This window comes from Taudactylus pleione, unplaced genomic scaffold, assembly GCF_031769625.1.
Source record: "Taudactylus pleione unplaced genomic scaffold, aTauple2 ptg000451l, whole genome shotgun sequence".
In the NCBI taxonomy this organism is placed as follows: Eukaryota; Metazoa; Chordata; class Amphibia; order Anura; family Myobatrachidae; genus Taudactylus; species Taudactylus pleione.
The window spans coordinates 8,294,791-8,321,315 of record NW_028284853.1 but is presented as its reverse complement, the minus strand read 5'-3'; the positions used below and the strand labels follow the sequence as shown (position 1 = coordinate 8,321,315).

Below are 26,525 nucleotides of genomic sequence, written 5' to 3'. Positions count from 1 at the left end.
CTTACCCTCCTATCCACTCTGGCCTGCGTCACCGCTGCTGTTTACAATATGGGTTTATTTTTACTCCATGATTTAGTGCTGATGGAATCCGTGTTTTGTTACATGAATAGCTGGCGACTGCAGTTTAAGACCTGTTGCTAGGAGCTTTTTGGATGTTTTTTTAGGTATGCATTCAGACTTTCAGGATTGTTCCAGGGAAGTGAAATCTCAGCAACCCCTCCCCTCCCCCCTCCCCCTCTCCCCTATTTTGTTTCTCTGTATGGATTGAGAGAGGACAGATAGGAAGTAAAATCATTCCCTCCACTTCCCTTCATGCCAGGTTTTGTGTTCCTGGGTTTTCATACTCTTATAGGTGCCGAAGCAATGTACTAAGATTAGGGTCTAATACAGATTGAGTCTCCAATATCCAAATATTCTGAAATATGTAATATTTGGAGCACGACTAAGATTGCTCTCTGCTGGCTCTTTGTACACAAACTTTGTTTAAGGCTCAAAATTATTAAAAAATATTGTATAAAATTGTGTATAAGGTGTGTTTGAAACATAAATGCATTCTGTGTTTAGACTTGTCTCATCCCCAAGATGTTTTATTATGGTATGCAAATATTCCAAAATACGGAAAAATCCGATATCCAAAATAAGTCTGGTCCCAACCTTTTTGGATATGGGAGACTCAACCTGTATCTCGATTAACCGAAAGCTCTGTACTGTCCATTTCAAATATGCACTTGGTGTTAGAACTCCCTGACCGTAATTACTAATCAAAGGCTGATCTAAAGATATAACATGATCCCTCAATGACAATTGATTTCAGAGTTTTTTTATTTGTAGCACACAGTGTTCCACCGAGCGCAAGGGGTATTTCTTCCTGACACGCCCGCCGCGCTGCTTGATAATCTTTAGCAATTTAAGTTCATGAAAACCAGCTGTGTCTGTGCTTACAGTTGTTGCCTGCCAGGCTTGGCTTGTATGCGATCTATTATTATGATGGTACTAAGAAACAAGGCGTGTTTTTACTCTGCGCACACACAATTGTAGGGGTTTTTTATGTTAAGGTTTTTTTTTTTCTGATCTCTGCCAATTGCACTAAATGCAAATAAGATTGAGGGAAAACTGTTTTTCTTTCAACAGAATGGTATTTGTTTAAGATTAGTAGGCGTCTCTGTGCCCCAGAAATGTTTGCACCGTCAGGCTCTGCCATCTTCTGAGGCCTGTGGTTGGTAACAGGCAGCCCAGACTGGTTCCAGTACACACTCTGCATTGACCCAAGTTTTAAAAAAAGGGGGGGGGGGGGGGAAATGAATTACATTTCAGCTCGGATTATTGGGGTCTTTAAATGCTTTGTAATGGTAACTGGAAATATTTGTCCTAATGAGATATAAAGAGATAAGTGTGCATGTATTCTTATGCCTTGCAAATACAGACTATTTTATCCTGTTCAATTTCATAATTCCTGTTTAACGCATTTAATTTTTTTTTTTTTTTTTGTCTCCTTTCACCCCAATTTCTCTGAACAGATCTCAATCACGGTAGCTTAGGATCTCACTATGAAAGTTCACACTGGGGATCGGTCTCTTCCAACGGTGATTCGGGCACAAACTGGGATAAAGTTATCGTAGACGGCACCGATAAGGAAGCGTGGCCGTCCATCACGGGAAGCAGCCCTGAACTGGCATCAGAATGTATGGATTTTGACTCTACCCTAAATTCTGGGCTGGAAAAGAGCCACGCAGTGCCATTCGGAAACACCGGAGGGGAAATGGATAACGTTAGAAATGGCATTGGGCATAGTTCTCAAAGCAAAGTTTTGGTCGGCAGCAACAGCAATAATGCAGGCAATGGAAGTATTAATGGGCCATGGGGGTTAACGCATGGACCCATGATAAGCACATGTCAAGATGTCCCTGATAGCAAATCAGACACTAGGCACAACAGAATGAATGCTTGGGGCACTGCTAATACTTCAGTGAACGGAGTTCTAAATCCAAGCACTTTGAACATGAACGGCAACCACGGAACCTGGCCTGTTTTGGACAGCAATGGACAAACCTTTAAAGGGTCTAATAATTCTGGCACAAATGTTCCAAGTAATACGATAGGTCAGGTGTCTAACAATCGGAGTATTAACCCTAAAGCGGGCAACTCGACGCCTGGCTCCTGGGGAAGCATTCAGGAGAATGGAGATTCTGAAGTCAACGGTACACGGAAGGCTTCTTATAATGGACAACCTCAAAACCTTAACACTGAAATTACTGGACCAAATAACACTACTAACTTTATGACCTCTAGTTTACCAAACTCTGCTGGTTTAATGCAGACAAATGAACTGCCTAATTCTACAGGGCATGGGGCCTGGAGTGTGAGCATGAATCATTCTCCACTACACACCCCTTCATTTACAAATGGCACTTCCATTCCTCACATTAGCAATGGCGAGGAAACAAATGGCGGATCATATGGTACTACATGGGGTACTTCCGGCTCGAATTACTCTGGAGAAAAAAGTTCAGTCCCTAAAGGGCAAGCTAATGGCGACACTGTGAATGCGACAATAATGCAGCCGGGTGTGAATGGACCCAATGGCTCAAACATTAAAATCAATGGGAATAAAGGAGGATTATGGGAGTCAGGGACTGTAAACTCCCAAAATATGCATTGGGGAGGTGGAAATGGAGGGACTAATGGTGGTAATCACAGAGGATGGGGAAACCCAGCACAAAGCACTGGCACTAATATATCAAATGGAGATTGGAACAAACTTTCTAGTAATCAGCATTCCAATGATGGTGAAAACACAGAAAGTGGCAGGAAAGCATCAAATACCTGGAATTCTGCCGAGGAAGAGAACGCGGGGCAAAATCCAACAGGGTCTAGGGCCAATGAGACAAGTAATGTATGGGCCAAAAGTACAGGTACAGGGGAAAGCGAGGGTAGCGTAGGCAGCACTGGAAGCCAGAGTGAGCTCAGGCCTGTAGAGAGAAGGAAAATGGACCAACAGACGTTACTCCAAAGTATTGTAAACAGAGGTGACCTGGACCCTCGAGTATTGTGCAACACTGGCTGGGGACAGACTCCAGTTAAACAGAACACTGCCTGGGATACTGAAGCTGCTGCCGCTCGGAGCAACAGAGAGACTGACAATGGAACAGACGCTTGGGGGGGCTCTGTGTCAAAGACTTCTAACTCAGGGGGATGGGTGGAGAAACCCAACCCTAAAAGCAACGATACCTCATCAGTATCTGGGTGGGGAGATCCAAAGCCTGCTACAGGGTGGGGTGATGCCAAAGGCTCGGTAAGCCAAGGGGATTGGGGGGATCAATTTGCTGCTACTTCTGGAACGGTCAAGAGCAATCAAACCTGGGGGAATGTTAAAGAGGACAAATCCACTTGGAACGATGCACAAAAGGTCAAACAAGGGTGGGTGGGCCACAGTAGTGATGGTTGGGGAGAAAATTCCAAGAGTAATCATTGGGGCGCAACAAAGTCAAGTTCTGGCAGTGACAGCGACAAATCTGGTTCTGGGTGGGGTGATACGAGATCTGGCTGGATTGAGCCACCTAAAGCAAATGCAAGCCAAGGATGGGTAGAGCCAACAAAGTCAAACCAGCGAGGAGGAGAGGCCTCCAAATGTGGCCCAACTCAATTGGAGAGTGAACACCTACAATCAAATAATTCATCAGAATGGGGAAAGAAACCAGAGAATGGGTCATGGGGAGCGCAGCCAGCCACCAACAAACCATCTGGTTGGTTAGGTGGACCACAGCCAACGCCATCGAAAGAAGAGGAACCAACTGGTTGGGAGGAGCCTTCTCCAGAGTCCATTCGACGCAAAATGGAAATAGATGATGGAACTGCAGTTTGGGGCGATCCCGTTCAATACAAATTCAAAAATGTGAACATGTGGGATAAAAACACATCTAATACGACCACCAGTGGGGCAGAACTTCCAACCCAAGTGCATCATCTACCCCCACCCCAAAGTGCTGTGCCAAACAAGGAGAACAGCAATAGTGGCTCTGGTAAGTTGCTATAATTATTTTGCTGAGGTTCCTTGATCAACTTTTTGAGGCATAGTTGAGAAACATATCTCCAATTGAAACGTTCTGCCAAAGTTTATAACTATTGTGGTGTGTGTGTGTGGTTTCTTTTATTTTGTTTTGAGATATTTGAGGTTTTTAACTGTGGCTGTTAGTATCACTAGTCTAATGCCTAGTTCAAAGTGCCTGTTGATAAGCACCAGGACCACACACTTCCCTGCCTCTACTTATAATGCACATGCAGCCAAAGAATATTCTCACCACCAGTGCAGCAACTTAGGTTGAGTTCAGTAAGATATGTACGATCCACATCATCACTAGCCATAGCATGCTCTTCCAAGTATTAGATTTTCCTGTTGTATTTTACAGATTGATTTAAAAACCACATTTCCCTCACCCCAGAGGAATACTTGACTTCCTTAATTCAAAGGAAACAAATATAGTGAAAACATTTGGGCAAGGAATGGTTGGTAAAGGCTTAGCGTTATCAGCAGTGCTCAGAGCCCTCATTTGGCATATGTACTTTGGCACAACAGATGCTACAAAACCTAAATTGTTTTTAGTAATTTATTGAAGCACCTCAGTTAGTTTTCTTCGGTCTAATTTTATAGCTCTATCTGCGGCCTTTCTAATTGTTTTCTGCCTTTATGATAGGTTGGGGCGAGACCTGGTCTGAGACACCAGCTCCAGCTGTGGATAATGGTACCTCTGCATGGGGTAAACCCATGGAGACCGGTGGTGGCTGGGGGGCGGAGCAAAATATGGAGATGGCATCGTCTGGTTGGAACCAAACTCCGGTTGGTCACCAGGCTTCAGGCAAACCCGGTATGTACTCTACTTTACTATGCATTCCATCTGCTCACCCCCCCCCCCCCCTCTTCAGAGCATTGCTACTGTCCTGACTTTATTATAGGAGCTTGCCCTCCCAAAGCCTCAGTCATTTTCATTTACTACAAAGTCACTTCGGTTCTGGACGAATGTTTTAATGCTCTACACTTTTTCTTACAGGTCCCAAATCTATGCAAGACGGTGGCTGGTGCGGAGATGAAATGACTGGGACTGGGGGCCGTGGCAGTGGATGGGATGAAGACGACGTAGAAATAGGAATGTGGAATGGAAGCTCATCGCAGGACACCAATTGGCCGCCATACATGAAGAGAATGCCTTCAAAGGTTAGTGGGAAAACATGGCTTTCCTAATGTGTCTTCAAGGGATTTTTTTGATTGTCCCATCAAAACTTTCGTTCCTCAAAGTGCAAAGTTTAGGGATTTAAATTTTTTATTTTTTTTTTCCCCCCTTTCTCCAGGGAAATCAGAAAAATGGAAATAAACAGGAGGAGAGCAACTGGATGAACCCATTTGTAAAGCAGTTCAATAACATGGCATTTTCAGTAAGTCCTCTACAAATTCACTTTACTTTCTCCTTTTTTAATTTGCTATTGGTGGTCACTTTTTGTACTTATTATTTTTGCAGAGAGAGTCACCAGACGATGCCTTGCAGAGCAATAAAATGGATCTTTCTGGAGGTGTGTACGAGTCCCCATAGATGACTGTTCTATTGACATTTATTGCTAGTAACTTCTAAGAGATCCAATCACTGAAATACATAAGTCTCTGCCACTGTCATCAGAAACGGATGAAGGGTCAGCCTGAACCCTAAATCTTAATAACCTGCAGAGTGAATTGTTGCTGTGCGTGCAGTGTCCTTCTCCAGGCCATTATTCTCCTAATCGGTAACAGGCTATAATCCTAGTATACAGATAATGTATAGGAATATTCCAGCTTCCTTTTGTAACTCAATATACTGTTTTAAAACACAATGTCTCTCCAACATAATGCCCCCCCCCCCCTTAGAACTCCACTTCTATGTACCACAATGCTGTAAGTGTCCTCTTCCCTACTATCTATTTTCCAATAGTCTTTAAGCTTGTAGTATAAATGGCAAGCATTAGGTGTATTAGGCAATAGATTCAGATACACTAGTGATAAGAGGGAAGGGAGGGGGGATTGGCAGAGGAGGCTCTTAGTACGATTACTCCACTTGTGTATGTTTTCTCCTTTATAATATGACTTATAAGTGCTCTAATGCATCCAGATGATTGTAACCGTTTAGTCTCTAATAGTAGTAAGTTAAACATTGATGCTCCTACAGGATTGTTGCAAGACAAGCGTATGGATCTAGAGAAATCCAGCATTGGGGACTACAGCCGGGTAATTGGGAAAGCACCTGGGCCTCGGCACCTTTCTAAAGAGTCTTCCTTGGATCACAATCCTTACTACGATAAGGTCCGTGCACGCGTTTGTTTCAAATCTGATGGTTTATATTACCTCCATGTGTGCATGGTGCTGGGTGGTTCCATCGTTCAGCTCCTGTTCATGACTAGCGATGTGTGAATAGATTATAACCTCTGGCTTTTTTTATTTCTTTCCTACATCACTATTCTAAGCCTCTGAAATGTGCATTCCATACTTTTATTTGTCAATATTGGAAATGCCGTGTGGCCATAGAGTGTCACTTTCTGTAATTAACAGGTTATAATATATAAAGTGTTTTTGGAAATAAAACTTTAATTACAGGCTTCATGACTTTGAACTTTTGCTAGGTGTGTGTGTGTATATATATATATATATATATATATATATATATATCTATATCAGATAGAACAATGAGCGGCACTCTCAGGGCTTAGAAAAGCTTAAATCACCAACAGGTCATAAGTTTATTCCAACGTTTCAATCACAAATCTAGTGATATATATTTTATAATGTATTAATATTAAAATATTCGGTATCCACAGTTGCAAGGAAAACAGTCTTCCCCCACCCTTTATTCCCTTGATACTTGTAGGATGTTCTAGCACTCCAATAGTTATTGTCCGTCATTCCTGGGGCCATAGGCTCCAAATGCTTCCAATTACTCTGTGGTTTGTGCTACCGTATCCAACACATGGAGCCCATAAGTGAATCAGTTATCAGAAACCTTTAATACGCTGCATAGAATCACCTACTAACCATTAAATAAAAGTGTAACAGCCTCTGGAAAGGTGCAGCAAATACCGTAGCCCACTTCCCTTGTATAAAGAGATTTTACAATGAATAGGCTGCTGTAGTCATTACACGAAGTTCTGCTTGTACCTGTATTTCATTGATTTGAGGGTAAAGCTGAGCTTTGTATAAATCACTTTTACACTGCGAGTGAAAGGAGGACATGTTATTACTGTGGCTTTCTTTCTGGATGATTGATTAGTCCTATTCATATCGGACTATTAGAGATGCTGTTGCAATCCTCTATTGCACTAATTTTTTTTGGGCTCTAATACAGCGGAACATATTCAAGAATGATAACTTGGTTTTTATTGTACATAGAAAAAACTTCAGGTTTGAGGTTGAATAGTGCCTGTATCCTGTGGGCTGGTCAGTGGCGTAGACTATCCTAAACTTGCTTTTTAGATTATTTACCAGCGCTTACAATAGATGTCACTGTTTAATTTTGACCTTTTTTGCTTTGCAAATTGCACTAACCAGCACTGTTTTCTGCCTCTCTCCCTGCTGTCGTCATGGTGATTTCTTCCACTTTTGCCGGGGCTCCTGGTCTCCTCCTCCTTGTTTCCGCGTCCTTCTGTTCTGATCTGCACACCTATTACCTAATGCACCCCTCATCAGGATGTAGCAGAAGAGACACAAAATCTCCAGTACCTTGCCAATCAGAATATGAAGCTTCCCCCTCTTAATAGTGCATTACCTAATCAATCTTTCACAGGGCAGGCAGTGCCTAACGTCGGTTCTGTCAGACAGGTGAGTCTGCGCTTACCGAGGCCTTGACACATCTTAATGGCCGCACAAGGCAGCGTTACTAATTCATTCATTGTTGCATGATGGTGCAAGGTTGAGAAGTGGCCAACAAGCTTTATAACTCAATATTCCCCCCTTTGTGTTCTACGGTACCATAGTAACGGGTCATTAGGGATGGTGGAGCATGCATACAACTGGGATACACAAGATAGATAAAATAAATGCAGATACCCCTGCCCTTAAGAAATTACAACCTAGAGAGGGGGTGCAGTGGTTCTTATGTTATCTACAGCTGTGTTAGCTAGTGTTATAACTGGCTTGTTGCACTAAACTATGCTTAACCTCTTTATGGCAACATACAATCACGTAAAAGGCACTAGATAAAGATAAATCTTTCCATGGGAGGTAATCACTAGCCTGCTTCAGGCAGCCGTTTTCTGTGGTTTCTTGGTATTAGAGCTAAGCTTTTGTTGTGTCATCTCCGCTAGTCTACTTTTCATTCAGTTGGTATGTTTTAAGGTGCCTGAATGTTGATTCTTTGAGTGTTTTTGTTTTTTTGTTTTTGTTTTTTTTCTTGTACATGGAGTATATTTGCTTAGGTTTTACTTACTGTAGGATTTTCCTCCTTCTCATAAGCTGGTTATCATAAAGCTTGGTGTAAAATATATATTTTTTTGGTGGGGAGTAGGGGAATTATGTATAAGACATACTATTAGAGTCTACGGCAGAGGCCACCGCAAGCACTTCCTTGCAGATGAAAGTAGAACTAAAGTGTTTGCGTGTTCATGTGTGTGTGCTATACATATCACTGATGAAACCAGCACTCCAAATAAGCTATGACCTCAATAAGCCTGGTGCCATCTCGTACTATGAGCTACAACCTCAGTGATCGCGCTGAGCGAAAAAATTGTGGGTGCCGTCAGATCTGTTATGGGGGTTGAGGGCAGGCAGCAGTTGGGACAATGGTGGGGGGGTATGTAGCAATTGTGGTAGAGGGGGTTGGGGTAAAGCTGGGGGTAAAGGCAGGGAGAAGCTGGGTTAGAGCTGCAGCTAGAGGAGTAAGGGCAGGCAGGGCTGGGGGCAGGGAAGGGTAAGGGCATACACTTGTTGCGACAGTTCTGGGGGGCAAGGTGGGGATTAGGGGCAGCAGTACTTTGGGTAGAGAGGGGACAAAGGTAGATAGCAGCCGGAGCAGTACTGTGGGCAGGGAAGAGGTTAGGGACAGGCAGTGCTGGGTGTAGGGAGGGGGCAAGGGTAGATAGCAGCTATGGTAATACTGGGGGGCAAGCAGGGGGTTAGGGTAAGTGATGGTTGAGGATAGCAGCACTGGGGGTAGAGAGGGGGCAAGTGTAGATAGCAGCTTGGGCAGTATGGGAGGTAGAGAGGGGAATGAGTTGTTAGCGGCTAGGGCAGTACTGGGGGCAAGGAAGAGGTTAGGGGCAGGCAATACTGGGGTTAGGGTAGATAACTAGGGCAGTACTAGAGGGCAAGGAGGGGGTTAGGGGCAGGCAGTGCTTGGGTTAGGGAGGGGTTAGCATTGCAGCTGGGGCAGTACTGAGGGTAGGGAGGGGGTAAGGATAGACAGCACATGGGGTACAATTGATATAGTTATCAGTCCTCCGGCTGCTCCCTCCTACTGCCCTGTGATGTAAACTGTAAAGTATACTGATGGTCTATGGATAGGACACATCTCTCCCGATCCTATATATAGTCATTTAGTAGCGGTGGTACCTTAAGTCCGGTGCTCCGTATAGTGGCTCTCGGGCAGTATCTTCCACAATATCTGGCTGGCTGCAGCGGTATGGTGTGGTGTCTGCCGGGAGACTAGTCCCGTCTTCCTGGAAGGAACAGCTTAGTCCTCCATGCTGGTGTGGGACTCAATTATTCTGCGCGGTGATTGGCCGGGCAGACGCCGCCATGCAGGGATTGGCCAGGGAGACGCCGCCATGCAGGTATTGGCCGGGGAGATGCCACGCGCATGGATCAGCTACTGCAGCGCACACAGCGCCAGCGCGTCCTGTGGGACCCGATCAGTTTTTAAAACTGGGTCCCCAGGTTGCTGTAGCACGTAAAAACGCGCTATTTCACGTATTTTGCGAACCCTGAACCTGATTCCTTTGTAAGGCGTTTTCCAATGATATTCTGTTTATACTAATTTTCTCCTTCATCCACTAGGGGGCGCTGGAGTTACAACACTCTAATTATTCTTATGTCCCCTTTAATTCCGACATTTCAGTTTTATTTGAAAGTTTTCTTTAGGGATAACAAAGTGAAAATCTTTGAATACATGCTAAGACACCCAGGTGCGCGCCCCACATTGGTGCCACCATTGCCGGGCTGTCGTGAAGTAATCAAACACCACCTACCCCAATGTTGCCGATAGCCACGCCTAGGCATAATTATCAAATTCCCTGTGGCAAGAAATATGGCACTTGTTGCTGTTGCCATCCATCAGCTTCTAGATACAGTCAAGAAAGCTGATTATGCATATTGCTTGTAAAATTGCTGCCATCCCCACTTGACTCTTTCCGTTACTGGCAATGGTCAAGGTCTAATAGCTAGAGTTCCAGGCTTTAGGGCACATTTCTGCTGGTAAATTGACCTAATCGCCCATGACCTGGCTAATGATCTTACCCAGACCTAGCTAGAAACCATTGGGAAAAGGCATTGACTCATGACTTTTTATGAATCTGCAATAGTCTCCCAAGCCTCGAGCCAGAGAGTTTGGTGAACCGAGATCAATGAATCTGAAATTTTGTTCCCGTTCACTCCTGGATTCAGAACCACGTTTCCAAGATACTTAGGACGCCTTCCAGAAAAGTTCAGCCAAGGCCACTAATTCAAGCCTAGGCATCCCTGAAGAGTTGCTCCGACTATTTTTCCACAGCAGAGGCAGAAAGTACTGCCCAACATATAAATAGAGTTTGATCTTGCCTCCCAAAGTCAATCCTCCAATTGCTGGAAAGTTAGGCAACTACTTTTTGCTCTTAAACCGCTTATTGTCTGGGCTCCTTTGACACCTTGCTGACCTAGCATTCTATCCCCCCACTCCATGGCATCTTGCAGAGTCTGTGTGCCGCAACCAATCAGGAAGCAGGCACTATGCTGTTTTGTTATTGCTCCTGCCCCAGGGCTCAGCACACAGCCGACCACTGCCGTAACGGGGACGGTCCCCTTTCCAGTGTGCCTGTGCTTTGCTTTTTTTTTATAGGCTACTGTGTTGCCCCGCCTCCCAGTTCTCTGCACACAGTGCAGGTCCTAGGCCCTAACCAGAGGCTAATGCTGGCCATACACTGTAAGATTTTCTGTCCAGCCATCCAACTTGTTGGTTGGTTGGAATGAAAATCTGGTAACGTATGGGAGTAACTGATGATCAGCAATTTGCTCCTAAATGCCAGAAAACAGATTAAAATGGACGTCAGACAAGTTTGTTAAATGTTTGATCTAAACAATTTGTTCAAACAACTGTTTTTGTCCATTTTCCGGCATTTGGGAGCAAATTGCTGATTGTCATTTGCTGTCATACCTTACCAGATTTTCATTCCAACCAATCAACCAGTTGGATGGTTAGACAGAAAATCTTACTGTGTATGGCCAGCATTACACTGGCTTGTGTGCCCTCCCTGCTGACTGGCACCAGGATGGGGAGGACTTACCTGCCGATCACCTCATCACTACTTCCGTTAGCAATGAAGAGGTACCACCAGAGGCAAAACTTACGTTGGTCACAAATTGCCGATGTTGTATCAGGCTTTAAAAAAAATATATTTTACTGTGTGTTTTATATATGGCATCTATGCTGTGCAAAGTGTTGGCATAACTTTATACCTAATGAGATTCAAATAGTGATTGTAGAAATAAATAGTGATTGTAGAAATATAGTATTACACTTTACTATATAGCGAAGGCAATTTTTGTTTAATTATATTTATGATTCAGTCCCTGCCCGTTTGATCGGTGAACATGATAGTGTGAAGCACACCACATGGGTTACTTAAATTGGGAATATCCCTTTAATGGTAAAACGTTGCAAATGCACCAGCTGTATTAGAAATATGTGCCATCCACTCAACAGTTGTCATCTCTGTGCACAGAATGGTAATCCCAACATGTATGGCGTTGGCAACGCAGCACAAGCTCGGGCCACACAGCATCCTCAAGCACTCAACTCATCTCAGTCTAATCTCCGTGCGCAAGTGCCTCCTAATATAATGCCCCCTCAGGTATGTTTTACTACTGAAGACTCTAGATTGTTTCCTTTAATAAAATATACAATAGCTTTGTCTTTAACAGCCCATCAGTGCACAGCGTTAACATTAGGGAAGTTTCTATTAAACACCCAGTGGCCAGATCTCCATTATGCCTGACCCACCATGTACATATGCGAATGGCCACATCCGACTGATCTAAATGTTCCCTGCTCTGGTTGTGTGACTGGGGTCATACAGGGCATGTTCCAGTGCAGCCAGGCCCTGGCCACAGCTTTCATCTGCATTGTGTTTAGCGGCAGTCTCTGAATGATCCCGATCAGATAATGATCCGTGTTGGCATTCTATTTGAACCCTTACGCCCTGCAATATGTGACTGATTAGATATAATGCTTAATAACCGGCTGGTAAATTTGCAGACTATATCGGCACCAGAGAATCTGTTGGGTTCAAATGTTACGCTATATTAACTGTGACCAAAGATGAAACCTGTATAATGTTTGTAAATGATTTTACCAATGGATGTTTTTTTTTTAAAGACCACCTAATGTCAGTACTTGACTAAACATAAAGACCTATTATAGCTTCCGCATGTGTATATGCAAAAAGAAGTTCCATATCCCATTTTATTATTCAGCTATTGTGGCAAGATGGAACCGAAGTCTAGAACTAGTGATGTCACGTGACTTTGATTGTGACGCTTGTGTGTATACTGACGTTTGTGCTGGTGTTGGTAACTCCTCCCACGCAGACATTTATCCTGTGTATGATTCTTTATCAGGTCCCTCCTTCCTTGATGAAGTATCCGCCTAACAACGCGGGCCTGAATTCACTGTTCGGTCCCCAGCAAGTAGCCATGTTGAATCAACTCTCACACCTTTCGCAGCTCTCGCAGCTCTCTCAAATCTCCCAGCTACAAGTAAGTCGTCTAGCTCTGATGAGACTTATGAATGACTCCATTGGTCATGCGCATCATGTTGTAAGACTCATGTGCCGCCAAGGGGCTTGTGTTGTCTGTCCGCCCTCTTGGAAACAGGAATTGAGCGCAAGTCTAATGTTGGCAAAGGGTTAGGAGTGAATAGTGTTCTTCGCTTGAATTTGGCGTAAGGTCACAAATTGACTGCGTTTTGCTGGTTCTTTGTGCTTGTTAACAAGTGAAAACGTTTAGTATGTTTAAAATACGCGCTGGATGGAGCTCATTCATATCAATTCTAATGCTTTGGCTATTAGAAATTCATTTTCTTGCTGTGTTAAATAAAATGATCTTTTACAGCGGTTATTGGCCCAACAGCAGCAGCAGCAGAAGGTGCCGAACCAGAGGGGAGGAATGCCCCCTGGGGGGCGCCAGCAGCAGGAACAGCAGGTATGATTAAACATGCCAATTTGAATACTTGTTTCCCAATCCGTGCGATAAGTCTGAGTTAATAAGACTGTGAATCAGTCATTAGTGCGGATAACTTTTAAAGTTGCCAGCTCAACTAAATATTTACTGGTACCCACTTGCAATCTCACCCCTTCTACCTCTAGATCAGAGGTATTTAACATGCTGCCTTCCAGCTGATGTGGAACTAAACATACCAGCATGCCCTGCCCTGCAGTATTGCTATTAGGGCATGCTAAAATTGTGGCAGGACATGCTTGGTTGTGTAGTTCCACAGCAGCTGGAGGGCCGCATGTTGTACACCACCCCTGCTATAGATCATTTTCTGTGACTGACCAGAGAATATAGAATTTCAACAATCCTGGCGTCCAATACATCTTATAGTGTCTAGTGTACATCTTTGTTACATGTATGTACATATGTGTGTTTGTGTCTGTGTGATAACATCTCAGACGTGCAGTGCATGCCGCCGGAATACTACTTATATATAGCAATGATGCTTGTACTAGTGAGCACAGAAAGGGGGTTAAATGAAATGTTTGGAGCGATGTTTCTAATAAGTCATTTTTTACAAAGTTCGGAAAATATGCTATTAAGTGATCCCACTTCAGATTATGCTCTGTAGTGATCATTTCTACTTATTTTTACATAGAAGTGTGAAAGAAAATGACAATTTGATTAGGATGTCTTAATCTTGCACTAAAAGTACCCTGACTGAGATGACTAAACTGCTTTCATTGTGACATTTCAGCGGGGCAGGGCTGTGCCTACATGTTGTCATTAATACGCCATCTCTCTACTCCATTCAAGGCCCGGTCCCTCGGTATGCAGCAACAGTCCCGCCAGCTCGATCCCAGTCTTCTGATGAAGCAAGCTATCCCTCCTTCCCAACAAGGGATGCTTCATCAGCCTCCTATGAAGTCTTACCTAGATAATGTTATGCCTCATTCAACCCCAGAACTTCCAAAAGTTCCTTCACCCATCAATGCTTTCAATGGCTTTTCATTAGGTGGGTTTTTCTCAATTTACTCCTTGCTCGTACTTTTATATTGATGATGGATGTATTCATTGTTTCCTGCTGTAGTGTAAGCGCGTTGGGTTGTAGTCTGTCCTCCACCATTTTCCTGCTTTTGCAAAGGACCTTCTGTTTTTTTGTTTCCAGGCTTGAACTCAAACTTGAATGTAAATATGGAACTTGGAGGTATGAAAGAACCACAGTCCCGTCTGAGAAAATGGACTACAGTTGACAGCATGTCTCCTAATACTTCACTGGACCAGAATTCCAGTAAACATGGTATGGTCCTTCAATCCGTTACGCACTGATAGAACGTCTGCTGGCGATGGTGTTGCTTTGTGACAAAGGACATTGCCTGATACTAGTGCCAAGGAAAGGGATGGATAGCTAACACGTGTCCATAGTAACATAGAAACGAAACAAGCAAAAATGCTGCAAATTAAAAAGCTAAGAGGGGTCTTGACCTTACAATTGCCATAACCAAAATACATAAACAAAGCCCTGCGCTAATTTAGAATATCGTGTCTCTAGTGTAAGCAAAATACACACAGCAATGTGTAGTTTAGTACAAGGCACAGTGTAACGACAACCTAACTTGGCCGTCGATCGCCTCTTCTAAGCTCTAATTGGTTTTTTCAGTGGCAGACAGGAACGAAGCTCAACAGTGATTGGTCTCCAGCAGCTAGAATCTAGCATGTCAAACAACTGGTGGTGGCCTTTTCAAGGCAGGTTGCGGCGTGGGTGTTGCTGTGCTCCAGCAAGCCACAACCGGGCAAACCGAGAAAACGCAAGAGAAATTGGCTGTCTAAGCTTTTAAGATTTATTGGTTTGATAAGAATTAAGGCTAAAACTCTTTCCACGCCCATGGAGGAGCTAAACAATATAATTTAAATATTATAAAGACCATTATAGATGTTTTTATTTATTTACAACGATTTGTTATATGTAATCTCTGGTTCTCCTGTAAACCCCAAAGCACTTTGGAAATGAACAGTAAAGATTTCAATTAAATTAGTATGTGTGTTTTGGTCTGTATACCCCAATCTCTAATCATCTCTGCTAATGTGTATTATGGTTGGCCAATCTTAGATTTTACTGTCTGCGCAGGTGCTATTTCAAGTGGCTTTAGGCCTGAAGATTCTCCATTTGGTTCTTACGACTTCATGAACAGCAGTAACTCTCCCTCCAGCCCTCCAGGATCTATAGGGGATGGCTGGCCTAGTGCCAAATCGCCAAATGGCTCCAGCAGTGTCAACTGGCCACCAGGTGAGAGATCTTCTTCTGCTTTTACAAGTCTTTGCTTTTAGGCCTTATTTTAAGCGGGTCTTCAGGTGTTTTTGCGACACTGGTCATGTTCACTGTAGACCTTGACTGCACCTTCAGCCTAGGCTTATCTTTTAAGACCCTCCTTCTGCCAAATTCACTTTATTATACAGTGAGCATTTTATTCCACACAACGGGGGTTTGTCCCATGCTTTTATAGAATCTGTGCACCCCTGCCCCCTTTTGTATGCAGTTTGACTTGGTCCTCTCTCTTTGGACTCCTGTCTGTACAGTACACAGCAGTAGTGCTGTCAGTAGCTTCCTATCTCTTTTTTTTTTTTATCCGTAGTATGAGACATTTTGCAGTAGTAACTGGGCGGTCATACTGCAGGAAGGAGACCACTGGTCCCACGATGGATGCCCAGTGTTGAAAATGACTAAATCCCTTCCATAGCAGCATTCCCCTTTCACTTTAATGATTTACTATCAGGAGCTATGCAGCGCTCTTGTGTCAGTGGGGGATCAGCATTACTGTGTCACTGCAGTGTATGTCAGCACTGTTCTCCATCCCTTGGGCTATTCAGGAGGGAATAGCCTTGTATTGTACACCCATGTCTTTATTAGGGGGATGTAGTCAGCATCCCGGCGGTCACTCCAGAATCCCGTTCGCTGACATCCCAATGGTAAGTGTTAGTTTAGGAGTTCCGGTTAGGCTCTAGGAGGACTGTTAGGTTAGGCTGTGGGGGTGGGGGGGAGGTTGGGCTGCCGGAAAGGTGGGTTACGGGGAAGGTTAGGTTACTTAACTAATTCTGTTGGGATTATGACTGTCGGGATGCCGTGCCCAACCCTTATATAGAGCTTTAGGACTGTTAGCAAAGTTTCCCTTTATTATGTTACATGCTGTGTTTAATGTTTTTATTATTGTCATACTGAATATTCCTAATGTCTGCTCCTTGGGTATAATGAAGTATATTTGGGTGGTTAAACTCGCAGTAAGATGTGTACTTGCAGGTAGCTCTGTACTGAAAATATTCAGCTACCCCTATTGGACCAACGAATAGCTATGTACCCACTGGGCAAAAAAATGATGCATTTAACTGATCTTTATTGCAAGTATTGGAAACCGGTATGAAAACACAAATCATTGTTCTAAGAGAGACGGGATATTTTTGTTTTTATTTGCACTATTTTTACTCCCTCCTAGAGTGCACACTCAAAGCATTTAAATGTCTGTCAAATGTACACTTTTATTTTTTTTTTTTTGTAGCATCTTTTTATTGATTATTTTCAAAAAAAAGAAACAGAATACACAGAAACCAGATTCCAATAATATATGGCATTGTACAGTAAGAACAGACATGGAAAACCATACAATCTTCAATATGTATCAGACATGGGTATAAAAGAATGATTACTACATCCAGTGTGTACTTGGCCTGACGTAGCCTGTTATTACCCGGGACGTATGTGACACTAAGGAGTGGGGTTCTAATGCTGGATTATTGTAATACAGCTCATGTAATGGGTGTTTTGTCATCTCTCCTGTGGGAATGTTTGCTAAGTGCTCCAATGCTTTTGTTTTGCAGAATTTCGTCCTGGTGAGCCATGGAAAGGCTATCCAAACATTGACCCAGAAACTGACCCGTATGTTACTCCTGGCAGTGTCATCAATAATATGTCGATTAATACTGTGCGGGGTGTGGACCACCTCAGGGACAGAAATAGTGGTGAGTACCCCCGATCCTGTCTTTTGTATGTGGGACCTGCAAAGGGGGTCTGTCTTTTGGCCTTCACTGAAATACTTCTCCTTACTTCTCAGGGTCATCCTCATCTCTGAACACCACGCTGCCTTCAAATAGTGCCTGGTCATCCATTCGTGCCTCCAACTATAATGTCTCCCACAGCAGTACCGCACAAAGCACTTCAGGTACAGCGCTATCGGTACAACTTCCAGTGCATGGATGCCTCAGGAGAACATTATCATCTGTGACCCTTTTCTAATGATTGCATGAGTATCCATGAGACTGTGGTCAATGGCATCAGAAGTTCCTGGTCACCTGACTGGGCCACTTTTGATGCTCAGGGATGTAACTAGTGATCTCATGACCAGCTTGGCTACATTAGTAGTGCCTCATTGTTGTCACTGGTTTCTAGTGGCCGGGTTGACTTTCACCTCGATGTCACCAGCACGTCCGTAGGTTGCATTCTCATGAATATTACTTTTAGCCTTTTGTAATGGCTTCTTCCTGTCTGTAGATGACAATGTATCAACAGATGTGTATTAGTTGAATGATATTCCTGAACTGTTCTCCTTAATTATGTCCACTATTCTTTTACCCCTCTGCATTTCTTAACCCTTTATCTGATCTGTAAACATTTGCTATATACTTTTAATTGTCTAGCGAATTGAATGGCCGAGCGTATGAAGTATGGCCACACGTATAGAATTTCCACTAAAGCATTAACTTTGTTCTTTACAGTTAGAAACAGTGATCCCAAACCAACGTGGTCTCCTGGTTCTGTCAATAACACCTCCCTGGCTCATGAGCTGTGGAAAGTCCCGTTGCCATCTAAAAACATCAGTGCTCCGTCCAGGCCTCCCCCAGGGCTTACCGGTCAGAAACCACCTTTATCCTCCTGGGATAACACCTCCCTGCGCCTAGGTAGCGGGTGGGGATCTTCTGACTCCAGATACACGCCAGGTAAAAACAACGCCTCATTGGAATGCTGCTCTGCCATGAAGCAGATTTAGTGCACTTTGCTGCCTCCTGGTGGTAAAATCGGATATTGCAATCAGAGAAAAATTGGAAAAGGAGATACAACTAAAGCTCTTAAATTCCAAAGGAATACTTATGTCCACTCAAGATTAATAGTTGTCCTACTTCTAGGATATTGAGCAAAGGTTGCAAGATAAAATATTTATATGGCACCACCGGTTTCCAGTCTAGATGTCAACATGTTTTAATGTCGCCATTGCGAATGTTGGCAGTAACAATATTGACCTATGCAATTAGGGTTAGGCTGCAGGTTAGGGTAAGTTTTAGGCTAAATAGTACTGTTGACCTGTCGTCTCAGCATTTTGAGCATGTCTGCATGTCGACACACCAAACCCGCACCATCAGATATTCATAGCGCCAAATTTAAGGATCTGCGCATAAGGGATGATTGTCATTTCGGTGAGATATTGCTATTTTATAGCAGAGAAAGGAAAGGTAAAGTTGATTACTGTATTTTAACCTGTGGAAAATATTTTTACCCACCTTTCCTTCTTAGTACGTGTAGTGTCTGTAACTAACCATATAGGTTAGAATGGATAAATGGGCCTTATTCAGAGTTAGGTGTAAAAGCAAGTAAAGGTGAAATCTGCTCAAGGAATCATGTAGCAATGCAAAAGGTTTTTTGTTTTTTGTTTTTTTCTTTGCATGCAGAGAAAATACTAGCAGCTTTTATATGTAGTGAGCAAATACCAGGTGGCTTTGTTACTACACTGAAATATAGATTTAAGCTAGGATCTGCCCTTCCCAACTACAAAAATCTGTTATATGACCCATCTGCAGTGCAACATGTGTTTTTTTGCTTTGACGACTAACTCAGTATAAGGTCCAGTGCGTAATATGGGTCCTATACATGGCTGTCAGTGCTGTTGAGTTCTAATTGGAGGCATTTCCACCTGATGACTGGTTAGTTCAGTTTTTAATACAGTTTTTGACGTTTTCAGGTTCCACTTGGAGTGAAAACAGCTCAGGGAGAATAACGAATTGGCTGGTTTTGAAAAACCTAACACCTCAAGTGAGTAGGCGGTTTCTTATGATCGTAATTTAGCGCAATCCGTTATAAGATATTCCTGCACTCACGCTTCCGGTATCTGTCCCCAGATCGATGGCTCCACCCTGCGTACTTTGTGCATGCAGCACGGGCCTCTGATTACATTCCACCTGAACCTGCCCCATGGTACTGCTCTGGTCCGTTACAGTTCCAAGGAAGAGGTAGTAAAGGCACAAAAGTCTCTTCACATGTAAGTGTTGGTCTCCGGCTTTGTCTGCATTGACTCATTGCTCTAGGTCTTAACTGGCGCATTGCATTCAAGGGTTCTGTAAGGCAGGAGAGTGAGCCATGCTGATCTCCACCAATGTATTTTTCTAGCCTGCTGGTAGCTGAACAGACCCAGACATAAAACTGTTCCTATATTGGTGCACTGTTGGTATACAAGTATTTCCCATGTAGCCCCTGGGTCCTATCCTCTCATATCTCCACCCAGGGCCGGTGCAGGGTTTCAGGGCGCCCTAGGCAAAGGTTCACAATGCCGCCCCTGGTTTCCCCCAAACCCTCCGCCCAGCTCACAGACACATGCACAGCGCCCTAAAAATATTCACATGACCCCAATTAAAGGGATGATTCCCCCTGCAGTGCCCCCAGTAGTAAGGGCATCTGTAGTACCCCCAGTTGTAATGCTCCCTGCAGTGCCCCCAGTTGTAATGCTCCCTGCAGTGCCCCCAGTTGTAATGCTACCTGCAGTGCCCCCAGTTGTAATGCTCCCTGCAGTGCCCCAGTTGTAATGCTCCCTGCAGTGCCCCAGTTGTAATGCTCCCTGCAGTGCCCCCAGTTGTAATGCTCCCTGCAGTGCCCCCAGTTGTAATGCTCCCTGCAGTGCCCCCAGTTGTAATGCTCCCTGCAGTGCCCCCAGTTGTAATGCTCCCTGCAGTGCCCCCAGTTGTAATGCTCCCTGCAGTGCCCCCAGTTGTAATGCTCCCTGCAGTGCCCCCAGTTGTAATGCTCCCTGCAGTGCCCCCAGTTGTAATGCTCCCTGCAGTGCCCCCCAGGAGTAATGCGTCCTTGCAGTGCCCCCCAGGAGTAATGCGCCCTTGCAGTGCCCCCCAGGAGTAATGCGCCCTTGCAGTGCCCCCCAGGAGTAATGCGCCCTTGCAGTGCCCCCCAGGAGTAATGCGCCCTTGCAGTGCCCCCCAGGAGTAATGCGCCCTTGCAGTGCCCCCCAGGAGTAATGCGCCCTTGCAGTGCCCCCCAGGAGTAATGCGCCCTTGCAGTGCCCCCCAGGAGTAATGCGCCCTTGCAGTGCCCCCTGTAGTAAGCCCCCACCCCCCGCGTACAAACATACACAAAAATAAAATAAAAAAAATACTTCCCTTTAAACTCCGCTCCAGAGCCTGTAGCCATCCGTCCCCGGCGCCCGCTCCTCTGAACTATGGGAGTGACGTCATGACATCACTCCCATAGTGCACTGAAGGACCCGGAAGCCACTGGCGCCGGGGGTGGTTGGAGGGAGGGAGAGAGGAGCCGGGCGCCCGCTGGTAACAATATAAGCGGGCGCCCGCAAATGGAGGTTGCAGGGGGTGCGATCGCTGGGTCCCATAGCAACCGCACCTCCTGCACCCTCCGTAGGCGGACTGAGAAGCGTCCTCTAGTGGCCGGTGCCCCTAGGAAGCTGCCTAAGCTTGCCTAGTGGAAGAGCCGGCCCTGTCTCCACACCTAATAACACCCAACACACATTTAGCACTGTTACCAGAACATGTGGTATTTACACTTATAGGCCGGTATCCTATTAGCCATAGTAATATGCCGCAGCTAATTGATCTGGGCGGGGGCTATCCAATTAGTTCCGGAAGCCAGCACTTGTCGGGGATTGTGTTTAACCTGCCCTAGGCAGGTGAAACAAAATCCGTGAAATCGGCTCGCTTTTGTTGACGCAATTGGGTTTCATGGACCCTGTGTGTATTTGGACAAGAACGGGTAATTTTTTTTTCTCGCGGGAAAAAAAGGGCTCTAATTGGATAGCACAATAATAATTGGTGGCAAAAATAGTGTTAAAAGTCCAGGTTTTTTTTGCAAGAAAAATTTACGTGGCTATTAGGATACCGGCCTTAGAAGTAAATGTATTGAGTTCTGTTTTTAAAACCACAGTAATATTGTAAGCAAAATACGCCAGGCTTTTTAATAACAGTGCTGCTTTATAAACGTCCAGCAAAATTGCTGAAAATGTGGAATTTGCAAACCGCTTTTGATACATCCCCCCCCCCCCCCCCCCACCTCAGTGTCACCACATGCACATTTGACATCACTCCAAATATTTTGGTCTTCATTGCCGTGTTGTCTCTATTCCCCTCACAGGTGTGTTTTAGGGAACACTACTATCCTTGCAGAGTTTGCCAGTGAAGAGGAAATAAGTCGTTTCTTTGCACAAGGCCAGTCAATGACCCCTTCACCTGGCTGGCAGTCCCTTGGCTCCGGGCACAACCGGCTAGGATCCTTGGATAGTCCCCACAGCATCTCTAACCGCGGAGATATCAATCATTGGAATAGCCCCGGCCCTTCTGGCTCCGGCACTGGAGATCTACATGGCACTTCTCTCTGGGGCACCCCAAACTATTCCACAAGCCTATGGGGGAACCCAAGCAGTGAGAGCCGGGGTTTTAGCTGTCCATCACCTGTGGGCTCTTTCCTTTCTGTCGATCACTTAAATGGAGAGCCTATATAGCCTAGTCACACGTGACCTTAGATAATTGTTTCTGGTCAGCCCCTGGCTGGACTTTGGCGTGAAATTGCAGACTGCTCTCTACTGCACACTTCCCACCCACCCCCCCACCCTTTTTTTTTTTTTTCTTCTAGCCCAAAACATATCATTTTGAAATACTTGAATCATGCAGGCCAATATATAATGTGAAATAGAAAAAAAGTCTATATTTACACTTCCACATTAGTGCTATTCATATTATAACTGCGTAAAATTAGCTGTTTGTTGTATTTAAATTCCAGTTTTATATTTTTCCATGTCCCTACCCTGCTCTATGTCCAAGCTAGTCTGTACCCCCTTAGCTCATTTGTTTCCTCCTTGTTGCACTGAATGGTGCTTCACACTTTTTTTTTTTTTTTTTTTTTAAATTTCGTAATTACCGGAAACAGCTAATGTGTAACTGTTTACTCTAGTGTGTACTTAAAACAAACAAAACATAAGTGATTTAATGCTTGTTATTTCTAAGATGCCTTGATTATACCTACCTTATTATGGTATTACAAAGTGTTAACTGCCTTCCAGATTCTAATGAAGCTCAGTGACTCCTTGCAGTGCAATGCATTTACTGACTACTTCAGAGCTGAAAGGGGTTAAAGTAAACTGACGGTTAAAACTTAGTTTTAAAATAAAAAAAACAATAAAAAAAATGGAAAAAAAGTGTTGCACCAGGTTTTCATGACTAAAACCTAATAGAATTTCGCTCTATGGTTTTAATAATAAAATAGAAAAAAATGATATACACTAAAAAAAAAATAATAAAATAAAAATGTAAAAAAAAATATATATGTAAAAAAAAAAAATAGTGGCCACAGCTGTGACATACGCCCTACATGTGCCAGTAGGGGGCAGCACTTTCAGAGGCTTTGCTTTTTTTTTTTTTTTTCCCAGAGGCGCCTTTACTAGGGCTCTCATGTTTACATTTTTTTTTTTTTTCTTTTTTTGGGAGGGTCATTGTTGTTGTGTTTGGGAGGGTGGTATTTTTTCCCCCTCCAAAATAAATGTTTACTCTTCCATCAGTTTAAAAATATAAGAAAAAAAAAAATTCAAAATGTGCTGAGGATGCTTTTATCTCTGGGAGTCAAACCGTGTTTGTTCGTGTGCGTCCTTTTTATTTTAATTTTATTTTTTTTGTGTGTGTGATTCTGAGTTCTTAATGAAAATGGGGAAACACCATGGCTCTCAGGAATAATAATAAGTTAGGTAACACTTCCCTTCTCCCCAGTATACAAAAAAAAAAAATCACTAGAAATAAAATGCAAGTTTTTATTTTCGCACTAACAGTGCTCATTTCTCAAAGACTTTTCTTCTCTGCCAAAAAAATCCCCCCCCATGCTTTCTAAAGCCAAGACAAGAGAACATTTTGCTTTGATGCTGTGTCTTTTTTTTTTTTTTTTTAGTGTGTAGACTAGATTTGCAGATAGTTTATATTTTTTTGTTTGTTCCTTAAAGTGGCTGTGTCTTTGCTTTGTGACAGTGTTTTATTAATGTTCTGCAATGTCTTTTTTTTTTTTTTTAATGTTTTTTTAATTAAAAAAAAGCCAATTATTTAGTAACTATGCACATTTATGCACATTGTAACAGAGTACTGGGTTGATCAATTTATTGTGTGTTGTACAACAAAAAAATATATAAAAAAAGTGGGGTTTTTTTGTAATGTTTAGAAGTAAATGATTGCAAATACTTAATTGCAAAGGAACAAGTTACATATTTTGTTGTTGCCATAAATGGTATTCTGCTTGTTTGGTCAAAGAATTCAAAAACTGAACAAGGGTAAAAATATTGGTATAAATCCTGACCTTTAACCCTTCCACTGCACATTCTTCTGGGGGGAGGACAATAGGGGTTACCAGCAGTTACTCTCCTGCCTCTACTCCCTTTTGTGTTATTTTATCTTGTTTTTCCCCTTCTGGGAGGGGTACAGCTCCTGTTATGTCCCCTCATTTATCCTCCCCAAGAGGCCCAGGAATAGATTGAGCAGTAATGCATTGCAGGGCTTATCTGCAGCAGGAGGAGTGTGAAGTGAACATATTTGATAGGTCTCATTACTGGAGGTGCAGATTTTAAACCTTACATTTTTTTTTGTTAAATATGACAGCAGTAATTTCTCATACCCTGTGTTTTCCTGTTGATTTAATTGCGGGCTGTCAGCTATCAAAGCCCTCCATGATATCAACACCTATAGGTTAGAAAGGGCTTGCATGAAAAGGAAGTCTTAATAAGGACATTTGATATCTGAACACAGGGGAGGTAGCCATTTTGTAGGCTGAACTTGTATCCATGAATGCAGCCCATCAGTTCATTAAGTAGGATTTGGCGGCATCACTGAATGCAGCCTATCCATTTGTTAGGAAGCTTAACATCACTGAGAATGCAGGCTATCCATTCACTAGGACGCATTGACATTACTGAGAATTCATCGTATCAGATCATTAGGAAGCAGTGATATCACTGAGACTGCCTCCTATAAGCTTTCCCTTAACTTGTGCCATTACTATGTGAATTGACAGGTCTGATTCTTGCGACCTTTGGATCTGCTAGCACAATGGCTGCCACCTCTGTATTTATGCACTTTAAGTCAAGCATCTACCAAGAATAGGATCCACTGATTTTTAAATCACAAAAGCAGCATATGCTCACATTATATAACTCCTCCTAGGATAGTTTCATACACGATCCAGCCACTAATGATGGGGACGGCAGGAGCACAAATAAACTTTGGGTTTTACAGATTGATATTTGGGATAACCACGCCAGTTAATTTTTTCTTATTTATAATTTAATTACATAGCAAAAGAATATTAAACAAGGTGCATTAATATTTCTACCAATTCCAGGGTCCTACCCATAAACTGGTGCAGCTCTGTTTCCCAAATATGAATTTGGTGAGCCCGTTACATTCTGCACATATTGCCATTTACTCATTGCCTTGATTCTGATTGCTTTGTGTCATCTGATGCAAATCAACTTGTGGCTTTTTAACTGTTTACAAATAGAAAATGATTGTACATTTTACAATTTTTTTTTTTTCCTTTTTGATTGATGAAGTTTAAGAGATTAGTAAACCATGTATGTTTTCGCTGCTTAGCCTTCAATAGTTAGTTTGTTTTTCTCCTTGTGACTTAATTTGGAAGCTTTTTTTTTTTTATTTTTTAATGCAGTCTGAAAAAATATAAACCTTTTTAAATATGCTTGGACTGTATTTCATCGTGTGAAATGTGTTGAATAATCAGAGGAGAAGTGTAATATTTGTAATGTTGTGTGAGGCAAACAGTTCAGCGTTTGTTCCTGGTATATAAACAATATAGCCTTAGACTATCTGGGAAATCCTTTTAAGAGGTCCGTCACCTTCACGTAGTAAGGCAGCCATATTGTGAGCTGAATTCACCCTATTCAGTAACTAAATCCAGTGACAATGAGGGGCTTTAGACAATGCCTTAAATTCTCATTGAATTGAAGGGCCAGCCACAGAATGTCTGCCGCGACGTGTAAGTGACGGTTACACTAAGAGGATGCTGCCAGAATATGTTCCTAAATGTACTATCCTGCACTAAACTTGTAACTTGAAAAATATACAGGACACAGCCGCTTGGAAATGATATTTGATATTAACACTTGAGTACGCTTTTACTGCCTTTATACCTCAGTTAAAGAACAACCCAGCAGTGACTAAATAGCATTTTATTTTGTTTATATTTAGCACATTTGTCCTGCTTTTCCCTTCCGGTGCTTACCAGCACAGTAGTGTTTTTTTTTTTTTTTAATTTTGTATCTAGACAAAGAGGTCTGATCTGCCAATGAGTGCGCTGTGTTCCTTGTAAGGTCATTTCAAGTCAGCCTTCTGTATTTCAATAAAATAAACACTTTATCTGTAACTTATTTCAAACAGTACTGTAGTGAATCCCGGCCCTGATGCTATTGAAGGTGGTGGGGAGGTGTATCCTGCATGGTATTACTACGCATTGTGTTGTAGGAACACTCCCCTAATAAAAAAAAAAAAAAAGACTAACGTGTGTAGAGGAGGCTTGTGAAAAATCGTATTCAGGTGTCTCTCACACTTTGTGGGGCTCGATTACAAGTAACAAAATAATAAAAATAAAAAAATAAAATAAACCAAAGCTAGCTTTGTGACACTTCCCAGGCGAAGGTATAAAGTATCTCAATGTTTAGCTGCCCTCCAAACACTTGAATGGAGCGTTTTTCTTTTACAGCATCTTATTGTATTGTTCAAATGCTTGAATGCTTCCTGTTTTATTTTTGTTTTATGAAGCTTGTAATGTAATAAATAAAGTATGTTTGCTCTTAAA

The 26,525-nt window shown here is 43.0% G+C and overlaps 1 protein-coding gene across 6 annotated transcripts in view; it reads left to right on the top strand.

Annotated features, from left to right (window-relative positions):
• The window catches only part of TNRC6A (trinucleotide repeat containing adaptor 6A), a 62,404-nt gene extending 35,879 nt beyond the window's left edge, over nt 1-26,525 (top strand). For 4 of the 6 annotated variants that reach the window (XM_088448210.1, XM_088448209.1, XM_088448211.1 and 1 more), the window contains 19 exons: nt 1,518-4,019; nt 4,692-4,862; nt 5,046-5,209; nt 5,344-5,427; nt 5,511-5,562; nt 6,189-6,322; nt 7,700-7,831; nt 11,923-12,051; nt 12,818-12,955; nt 13,310-13,399; nt 14,228-14,426; nt 14,580-14,711; nt 15,540-15,698; nt 17,282-17,422; nt 17,515-17,622; nt 18,176-18,397; nt 19,414-19,484; nt 19,571-19,710; nt 21,819-26,525. In XM_088448210.1, coding sequence (XP_088304336.1) covers nt 1,518-4,019; nt 4,692-4,862; nt 5,046-5,209; nt 5,344-5,427; nt 5,511-5,562; nt 6,189-6,322; nt 7,700-7,831; nt 11,923-12,051; nt 12,818-12,955; nt 13,310-13,399; nt 14,228-14,426; nt 14,580-14,711; nt 15,540-15,698; nt 17,282-17,422; nt 17,515-17,622; nt 18,176-18,397; nt 19,414-19,484; nt 19,571-19,710; nt 21,819-22,185 — 5,135 coding nt within the window. In that variant the 3' untranslated portion in view covers nt 22,186-26,525. The remainder of the gene's footprint in view (nt 1-1,517; nt 4,020-4,691; nt 4,863-5,045; nt 5,210-5,343; nt 5,428-5,510; nt 5,563-6,188; nt 6,323-7,699; nt 7,832-11,922; nt 12,052-12,817; nt 12,956-13,309; nt 13,400-14,227; nt 14,427-14,579; nt 14,712-15,539; nt 15,699-17,281; nt 17,423-17,514; nt 17,623-18,175; nt 18,398-19,413; nt 19,485-19,570; nt 19,711-21,818) is intronic. The other 2 variants (XM_088448213.1, XM_088448212.1) reach the window with 1 other exon arrangement.